Source organism: Mesocricetus auratus, unplaced genomic scaffold, assembly GCF_017639785.1.
Source record: "Mesocricetus auratus isolate SY011 unplaced genomic scaffold, BCM_Maur_2.0 Super-Scaffold_100007, whole genome shotgun sequence".
Taxonomy (NCBI): Eukaryota; Metazoa; Chordata; class Mammalia; order Rodentia; family Cricetidae; genus Mesocricetus; species Mesocricetus auratus.
The window spans coordinates 49177800-49188055 of NW_024429191.1; the positions used below are offsets into that span (position 1 = coordinate 49177800).

Consider the following 10256-nt stretch of genomic DNA (forward strand, 5'->3'; position numbering starts at 1 on the left):
TTTGGAGATTTGAAGCTATGAGCCTCTGTCTGCCAGCTGTCCAACACTCAAGGGCTGAGGGCTGCCAAACACGGAACAAACTACTCCTTGCCAACACCCAATCCTGGAGACTCATTGCAAACGGCACTCATATAATATATTCAACCACGATGAGCTGTACTGTTGAACTGGCCAAGACTGCAAATATTTCCCCAGCCTGTGGGTTGTGTCTTCACTCTGCTTCTTCTCTGGTTTGGTGTAATTCCATTTGTCCATCTTTGTGTCTGCTGCCTGACCTTTCAGGGTTATATGACAAAAGTGTTTGCCCAGACCCGTGTCATGGACTTTTGCCTATGCTTTCATTCATCAATTTCATAGTTTTATGTCTTGTATTTAAGTGTTTAACTTTTGTTTGTTTGCTTGATCTGTGTGTATGTGTGTGTGCACATATTCTTACATGTACCTGTGTGTGTACACGTGCATACACATGTTTTGTGCATGTATGTGGAGGTAGAGGTTCACACCAAGTGTCTTTCTCCCTCCTCCTTACTTTTTGAGATAGCATCTCTCACTGAACCTGATCTCACTGATTTGACAAAACTAGCTGACCAGCAACCCCAGGGCCCCTCCTGCCTCTGCCTCCCTAGCACTGGGAGTGCAGGCTTACCCTGCCACACCTGCTGTTTTCACATGATGCTGGAGAGCAAACTCAAGACCTCACACCTGCATGGCAGGGTGCTTTACCAGCTAAGTCATCTGCTCAGCTTCCATGTCATGTTTTGATACGTACATGCATTGTATAGGGTAAGCATACCCTTAGATATTTATTCCTTCTTTACGGGGAAAGTGCTCAACAGCCTTTCTCCTAGTGTAAAAAGTAATAATAACCAGACCATGTCACCATCGTCGCATCTATATCACGATGCCAGTAGGAAAGCAGAACTCATTTGTCTCTTCGCTAACTGCAACTTACTACCCCCTGACCAGTCTCCTTCCCGATTCGCTGTTCCTTTAATTCTCCCAGCTGCTGGCAGCCCCTGTCCTACATTCAGTTTCAGTGACATGTACTCTTTTTTTTTACTCCAGCTATGAGTGACATCACTTAGTCATTTTCATTTTGTTCCTGGCTTACTTCATTATTTAGTATACTGCTCTCTAGCTCTGTCTTGTCTCTGTTGTTGTGAATAAATGGATTTCATCTCTTCTCGTGGCTTACATTATTCCATCATGCGTAGGGATCGTGCTTTACCCACCCATTGGTGAGTGGGCTCTTGTGTAGTTCCCAGTTCTTAGCCTTTACAAATCCTGGCAGAATAAACAGGTGACTCCAGATGTCTCTTTAAAGTAAGGACTCATTTTGTCTTAACATCTATACTGAGTAGTAGGGTTGGTATGTAGCTTTTTATTTTAATTTATTTTTGGACAGTTTCACACATGTGTATACCACATTGCTGTCACACTTCCCCCCCTCTCTCACCCCCTCCCACCCATCAGATCTCACCTTCCTCCCAAGTCCCTCTCCCCCTTCTGCTTCTTCTTTTGGCTTTGTTTTGCTTTGTGAATTTAGCGAGGACCACCCATGTGACCATGGATGTGGAGCTATCCACTGATGCACTGGGAAGCTCCTTTTCCTTCATTTTCACTAGCACTTCATATTTTTAATTATGATGTTTCTATTTATTGGACTTGTAACTGCACATGTCACAGCCTTCATGTCTTGGTCAGAGGGCAACTTTGCAGTTGGCCTCTCCTTGCACCTTTGCATAAATCTGAAGGTTGAACTGAGGTTGCTGGACTATAGCAAGTACCTTTATCCACTCAGCCATCTCACTGGTACACACACACTCACACACAGAGACACACTCACACACTCACACAGACACACAGACACACTCACACACACTCACACACAGAGACACACTCACACAGACACACAGACACACTCACACACACTCACACACACACTCACACAGACACACACACTCACACAGACACACTCACACACAGAGACACATTCACACACTCACACAGACACACAGACACACTCACACACACTCACACAGACACACAGACACACTCACACAGACACACTCACACACAGAGACACATTCACACACTCACACAGACACACAGACACACTCACACACACTCACACAGACACACAGACACACTCACACAGACACACAGACACACTCACACACACTCACACACACTCACACACACACTCACACAGAGACACACTCACACAGAGACACAGACACACAGACACACTCACACAGACACGCTCACACAGACACACAGACACACTCACACACACTCACACACAGAGACACACTCACACACTCACACAGACACACAGACACACTCACACAGACACACAGACACACTCACACAGACACACAGACACACTCACACACTCACACACAGAGACACACACAGACAGACACACTCACACACACATACACACTCACACACAGACACGCACTCACACAGACACACACACACACACACACACCATGACCAGAATTTTTTTTTTTTGGTTTTACAAGACAAGGTTTCTCTGTATTGTTTTGGAGGCTGTTGGTCCAGCCTGGCCTCGAACTCACAGAGATCCGCCTGCCTCTGCCTCCCGAGTTCTGGGATTAAAGGTGTGCGCCACCACCGCCCGGTGCTTTTTTTTTTTCAGACTTTTAATTAGTGTATAAACCAGATCCTTTTGGGGAAGAGGAGTGGGTAGCAGGGTTCCAGGGTAAGGAAGCACACAGCTGGATAGAGTTAGGGCAACCGTGGAAGGTTCCAGATTCTGAAGTGCAATGGGAATGATCACTGTGAATTGCCCAGGATGGGATGGGCAGTTTGTCTATTCACCAAAGGATGTGACCAAGGAAGACAGTGGGGGAGCCTCTCAGATAGTCACACTGTTTTCCACCATGCTGGGCCGGAGATACTCATAGGGCAGGTCCAGGCCTGCGTTCCGCACCTCAATCTCCTTGTCCATAATTGCCAGCTCCTCCTGGAATTGCTTCAGCACAGCCCGGGGATCGGGGCCGGAGAAATACTCCTCTTTATGCTGCCCCAGGGCCACCTGAGAAGGAGAAAACAAAATGGCTCAGGCCACTGAGCCTCTCTCAGGCAAGAATACTGTGCCTCAGTCAAGCTGCCTTCCCCACCCCCAGGCCAGAGCCCAGGCATCTGTGTCTAACCATGGCAGGCTGGCGTCTGCCAAGGAACTTGGTGAATGTCATCTGCATCCGTGCCTGCTGGAGAGTAGGCATCGCATCCAATATGTCCCTCTCTGTCACATCCTTGGATGTCGGTGGGGGCTTCCGCATGGTGCATGGGCCATTTGGGATCCTGGTGAAACGGAGAGTTAGATCTGAGACCAGCATGGGAAGCAGATCTCAGGTAGGCAAAAATGTCTGGCCTTGTTCCGGTCATAGCCTCTAGAGGCTATGGTTCACAAGTAGTGTGCAGTCAAAACCCAATGGAGACTATTACAGAAAAGACAACAAGCAATCCAAATGCAGAGCTTCGGAGCCCAGCCCCAGTGGACACATCGATAAAATAACTCCCCAACCTAAGACTCGGGGTTCTTTCCGAAGAGAAAGATTGTAAGATCCAGAAAATCGGGGACTTTGCTGTGAGGTTGTGTCTCCTGGGAATTCAGAAGCCATAAAGTGTCACCAACATGACTGCCTAACCATGAACTGAGCAAGAACAAGAACAGACACGCTAGCATGGGTGAGGGAAAGCCCAGGAGGCTTCAGGTCTGCACACAGACCACTAAGGAGCTGAGAGCCCGAGAGACAATCGTCCACAGGAAATAGCCCAGCAAGTGGCGATCCAATACCAAACGGGGCCCTGAAAACACATAGACACAAGTAACTGAGCAGGGTGTATTTACGCATTTAAGAATATATTATAATGGTGGTGCACACCTTTAATCCCAGCATTCAAGAGACAGGTGCAGGCAGACTTCTGTGAGTTCGAGGCCAGCCTGGTCTACAGAGTGAGTTCCAGGACAGCCAGGACTGTTACACAGAGAAACCCTGTCTTGAAAAAAAAAAAAAGAAAATGTGTGTGTGTACATATATGTATATAATAACAAATAATGAAAAAAGAGGCCATGAATTTGAAAGAGAACAAGGAGGGGAATTTGGGAGGGTTGGGAGGGATGAAAGGAAAAAGATAAAATAATCCCCCAAAATAAAAGTCAATAAAACTGATGCATGTAGGTTGGGCCTTGGAGCTGCTTTCCAGCTCTATGGTAGGGATGAATAAGGGAAATATCTAAGAGGATAATAGTTTTGGCTCCAGAGAAAGCTCCAGGTGCGTGAGGAGAGAGACTACTGCCAGAGGATGAGAAGGCAAAGGAGCTGCAGAGAAAGAGTGAAGGTCATGGCTTCCAGAGGCTCGGGAGACACCCAGGAAAGTGTTTCAAGATATCGGACAAGGAATGTTGACAGATGTGTGGGCGACGAAGCAAGGTAACTCAGGGGGATCCTGTGTCTTACCCCCGGTCCTGGCCCCCCTGCAGCCCGATCTCGGTGATCTCTCTGCACCAGACCTGCAACTCCGGATCACCCCTCACGTCACTGTCACTCGTGTAGAAAAGCTCGAGCATCCTTTCCACATACCTGCTCCCCAGAGAAGAGGGTCTCAGCTACAGGGCCAGGCTAGGGCCTCTGGGACCCGCTGCACACACACACACACACACACACACACACACACACACACACACACACACACACACGCCTCTCCCCTCTGTGTTGTCCTCACCGATGGATGATTTCCCATAGCTTGAGGGCATCCTGAGCATACAGAGAAGATTTCACACCCAGGAGCCCACGGTCAGCCAGATCATCCAGGGGGGCAAAAGGAGCGATACGTCAAACAGGCTGTGGCTCTCTGGAGAATGTCCACATGGCCTCCGCTCCCTGTGCTCACCACCTGAGGACAGATCAGGGTTAGCCAAGCCAGGGAATAGAGTGAGGGAGGTTGGGACCAGCAGGCTATTCAAGTATGAGCCAGGTGAAGGGCAGCCTTCAGTACGAAAAGAATGAGTGGGGGAGACACCCTTGACAGACTCCTTCCCCTTCACCCATTATACCAGATCAAAAATTCCCCATTCAGAGACAAGATTATTCCGCGCCAGGATGTTGATCTCCATGGTGTAGCGAAAGTGAGGGACGAGCAGCTGATTGTGGGGAAAAGAAACGAGACGCAGTCAAATAGGAGGAAGGGCAGGCTCCACGACAAGGGGAGAGAAAAGACGGGATGATAAGGGAGGGGGAGGAAGGCGGCATGAGACAGAGGGCTTCCCTTTGGAGGACTGGGTAGGGTCTCCCCAGAGGCATCCAAGGTCAAAGATTCAGGGTTTCACTGCTGATTTGCACAATCTTGTGTTCGCTGTCATAATTCTAGCAATCACTGGCCTCATACACAGAACTCAGTGGGATCCTCCACTCTGAGGCCATCTCCGCCTGCCTGCCTGGACGTACATTCTCTGTCTCTCTTTGAATTCTTGTCTGCCACTGTCTCTCATTGTCTGTCTGTCCCTCCATCCATCCATCTGTCTGTCCCTCCATCCATCCATCCGTCTGTCCCTCTCTCCCCCTCCCTCTCTCCGTCCTCTTCCCCTTTCTCTCCCTCCCTCTCTGGGTATTTAATGCCCTGTAGGAAACAAAAAACAAAAAACCTCTTCCTTGACTCTCCTTCCCCTCCCAGAAGGATTCTAGTCTTTCATTTCTCCTTCTCAGCTAGCTTCCTGAGGAGTCTCTACCTCCATGACTCGCAGGTTCTGCTCAGCCCACAACCTGACTCCCTGCATCTCCACTTCCCCAAGGCAGCCCTTGTCAACAGGTTAACCAGTGATGTCCATAGTGACAGAGCACCCCTCCTCTGCACCCGTGCTGACTCTGGGGTGGATAACCAGCCTCTGACTCTTTCCCATTCCTTGCCCCTCCCCCCATCAGTGGATGCCCCTCTGTCTCTCCTTCCATCACTCTTCCTCCTCTTCTCACTTTTTAGAGGGTGAGGCTAGCTAGAATCATGTCTTAGGCTAACTGTGCTACTGAGGCACCAAGCCTAAATCCTAGACAATTTACTCCAGCAAAGTGGTTTCAGTTACTTCTGTTTCCTGCTAACTGAAACCCGTGTCTCCAAGCCCTTCCTCATATAACCTCCTTCTCGCTAATGTTTTCAGACAGGTGGCATAAATATGTGGTCAAAACAAGGCTCTGGCGTCTCCTCTCCAAATTCTGCAGCTTTCTTTCTTGTCTTTTCCCTCTTCCCTTCCTTCTGCTCAACAAGCTAATCACTTTCTAATATTTCAGTAACACCTAATATCCAGCATTGCCATAGTCCTTCCTGCCTCACCACTAGGTATCACTCCTTCTGAAATGTCCTCACACCTCCCCACCCCTCCGACAACCTCCTCACTCTGAATTTCAACTCCCATGTAAAACCTATTCTTACTCTTTCCCCAGCTCATAGCAAGGGCTTCATGGTTTCCATAGGAGGGTTTGTGTGTGTGTGTATGGTGCGTGCGCATGCATGCATGTGTATGTGTTGTGTGTGCATGCATGCATATGTATGTGTATGTGTGCGCATGCGTGTGCACAGGTGCACACGTGTTCATGTATCCACATAGAGACTGAGCTGGCTGCTTCTCCGCATATTCTGGAGAGCAGACCCTGAGGCTGTAAGTGTGAATTGTGAACAGATGCACAGTGACAGATGCCCTGAAATACCTTGTATATGGGATGCAGGCTGGGTAAGCTCCTCATTGTGGCCACAGAGATAACCTCGGCCATTAGATGCCCCCTTAGCAGATGTGACTGTAACTGGTACAGTTGGAAATCAGAGCTTCGGACCCAGATCTTGGCCAGGAGCCAGGCCATGGGGGGATCCGAGGGCAAGAAGAGCAGAGGTGGGGAGCATCCATGTCGAGGAGGCTGGAGCTGGAGCAGGAGAGAGCGAGCGAGTAGGAGTTGAGAACCTGTGTGTCTAAGTCCCTAAAGGGAGTCACTGTTGGGGAGGACATTTGGTGTCGTACCTGAATGAGCACGGGTAAGAGGCGTCCATCAGGCTCTAGCTTCAGCATGACCAAAGGGGCTGTCACATATTGCGGCTTAAAAATGATGATGTTGGGCTTGACTCCATCCAGCAGGGAGAAATCAGCTTCAAACAGAGATCCAGCCTGTGGGAGGGGTCACGGGCAGATGGAGAGGCTGGAGTCAGGCCTGAACCCCACTTCTTTCACTTGCCAGAGTGGACTCTCTCTACCATCCAACAAGTTTACTTTAAGCAGCCAATCTCCCCAGAAGTAAAGCCCTGGATGTACCACTTGGTGCTTGGACTTCTCCAAGGCGAAGTTTTTGCTTTCTACCATGGACCACAATTCCCAACCTATGTACACACACACACACACACACACACACACACACACACACACACACACACACACAGGCTTTAGCCAAATGTAGCACAAATTGCTCCTTTACTCCCTTCTACAAAGAATAAGTTTTTTTTCAGGCTCGACTTAGTCCTCCTCCTCCCCTTCCTCCTACTCTCCCTCCCCTCTTTTCTCCCCCCCTTTTTTCCTCCCCCTCTTCCCCTCCTCCTTCTTCTCCTCCCCATCCTCCTTCTCCTTTTCCTCCTCTCCTTTCTTTGGGCAGTCTCTTTGAAACGTGATCTCATAACATAGCCTGGAGCTCACTATGTGTAACAGGCTGGTCTTAAGCTTGTGTCAATATCTCCGCCTCTGCCTCCTAAATGCTGGGCTTACAAGCAAGAGCCACCACACCCAGCTTGTTCAGTCTTGATTTTCCCTCCAGAAGCTCTTCCTTAGGACTAAGGCTAAGCTCTGTCTCATGAAGGAAAGGATAAAGGCGGGGGCAGAAAAGTCCATAAGACTTTACTGAGCATGGTTTTCAACCACGGGTAATTTTGTGCCTCCCTGCCCTCAAACATTTGGCAATGTCTAGAGTCATTTTTGGTTGCCACAAAGATGTGCTGCTGACATCTAATGGGTAAGAGCCAGGACTACTGCTAGACCTTTTCTATATAGGAAAGTGTCTTAAAACAATGTAGGTCATGATGATGACAGAGTACCAAAGCTGAGAACCCCCAAGTGCTGATGAAACTCGTCCCTTTGTAGGCTAGCCTGAAGACATTGCTTTTAAAAAGAAGCTCTAAATGCAGATGGAGGTGGGCACAAATGATGGAGGTGCGCATGAAAAAGACAAGGAAGGCGGGACGGGAATAGAAGGGGCGGGAACAGTGGCAGGCGGGCGGGGATAAGCAGAGGCGACTCCGCACCTGGAGCTCCTTCTCCAGCTGGATCTGTAAGTCTTGCATCTCGGGAGGCAGGACCAGCCGAACCGGAAGGCTCTTAGAGCGCCTCAGGAGCATCGGGTTGGCACCATTGAGGAACTGGTACCCGAAGAGGGCATCGTCCTTCCAGGAATCACGAACCCGCCCTGAGGGCATCAGTTGAGAACCCAGTGTGATCTCTAACTTTGGCCCCCCACTAGCCCAGCCCTCCCCTCTTCTTTCAGATGCCCTACTTGGAATTCTGGGTAGAGACTTAGGGAAGTTACGGTAACTGACCGGCCAGAGCAGTCGTTCCATATGGGAATATTTTTTGGTAATCTTCCAGTTTTTGTACACGACTTATAAAATCTAGAGTCCCCTTAATGGCAAATTCCTTCAACCTGTGCAAAGAACAACATGAAAAAAAGGAAAAAAAAAAAGATCAAGAAAGAGTTCACTTTGCAGCTTAAGGCGAAACTGCGCAAACTCAACCTAGTACTCACACTTTGGCCAGAGAGAGGGAGAAATCTAAATCCTTATCCTCCATGAATCTCTGGTTCCTCCGGAGGTCCTGCTGTGTACTCCCCGCTACAGGCAGGATTAAACCCTCCTTCCAGGAGCCCCACCTAGAGGACGAATAGAGTCCTGAGTGAGATATTGGTTTGGGGGCAGGGTGGAGGGCGACCAAAGGCTTTCTTGGACTCACCGGTACACCTTCCTTCGGCCCTCCATCTCCTGTTCTCGATACTTCTTAAACAGGTTCTGAGTGTCGTCGTTTACCTTTAGGGCTGGGAGAGGCCAACACAAGGGTTTGCATCCTCCCAGGACACCGCTCCTTGCCAGGGTCACTCCATCTTGCCTTCTCCTCAATCTCATCCTCTCTCTTCTCCCCTCACCCTCGTCTCTCTAATCTTTTCCCTTTATTTCATAACACGCCCAACGACCTCCTGCTTCCTTCAGCGGCGCCCCCAGGCTCCTCACCAGTGCCCTCGGATAGGCAGATAGTCTCGTTGTACTGCACCCAGCTGTAGCAGGGGAAAACGGCCTCTCCTTGGGTCCCAGGGCCCTGCACAGTGACCCACTTGCAGAACCAGTCAGAATCCAACAGGCCTTTATGCTTGTGCATCTTCACCAGCAGGAGGCGCCCTAGATGCACGGGGATGTCGATCTCCAACTCCGTGGTCTGTGGGACAGGACACAGCAACTCAGCAAGTCTGGGTCCTCAGTGAGGGCAGCGGTGTCCGCGAGCCCTCAGAGAAGCTAGGCTCCGCTTGTCCTTTTAAGAAGCACCCCAGGACAGAGACCTGAACCAAGCGGTGGCGAGAAAGGAGCAGGTCTCTCTTGGGCTCCAGGCTCCCTGTGCACTTGCTGCGCGCCCCAGCGGAATCTCATCCTCGCCCCTCTTTCTGCCCAGCCCGGTCTCTCCGGTTCCTTTCACTTTTTGCTTTCCTCACAGTCAGTCCACCTGCGCCTGACACCACCCCTGGCCCACCTTCTCTGGGATCAGACTTCCTCTCCTACCCCGAGTCCCCAGGACCCCTGTCCCCCGGGTTTCTGCAAGTCCAGCCGTTGCCCGCACGAACCCCTCGCCGCAGTGGTCGAAACTGCTTCCCGAGGTCCGCCTCCCCGTGCTCGCCCACCAGCCACAGCTGCACCAGGTTGCTGGAGCCCGCCAGAAGCGAGTCTCCAGTGACCACCCGGATCGTGTACTTGCCCATCTCGGCTAGTCCTCTAGAGGGACCTGGAAGAAGCACTTTTAAGAGGATCTGAGAACCAGCCTCCAGGGAGCCATTCCTAGACCAGAGTTTGGTGTGTCTGAGTTCCCCCACCCACAAGTCCCTACCCCACTGGAGGGCAGGTATCTGATACCGATACCTACCCTCGCTGTTTCTGGGTTTCCAGGCAGTTTCCAAAGATACAGCCCCACCTTAGTCGCTTGGCTAGGGTTTCATGCCCAGCAC

General features: G+C 50.3%; 1 protein-coding gene across 1 annotated transcript; it reads right to left on the reverse strand.

Annotated features, from left to right (window-relative positions):
• Nucleotides 1–2672: 2672 nt before the first annotated feature.
• Nucleotides 2673–10013, reverse strand: LOC101839190 (polyunsaturated fatty acid (12S)/(13S)-lipoxygenase, epidermal-type-like). Its single transcript, XM_040748045.1, is given in 15 exon segments — nt 2673–3064; nt 3183–3355; nt 4330–4355; nt 4494–4616; nt 4759–4844; nt 4846–4929; nt 5090–5176; nt 6732–6941; nt 7037–7180; nt 8302–8462; nt 8593–8696; nt 8799–8921; nt 9002–9083; nt 9277–9478; nt 9879–10013. Coding segments are annotated over 15 exon segments (1920 nt in total). The 3' UTR covers nt 2673–2884.
• Between the last annotated feature and the right edge of the window lie 243 nt (nt 10014–10256).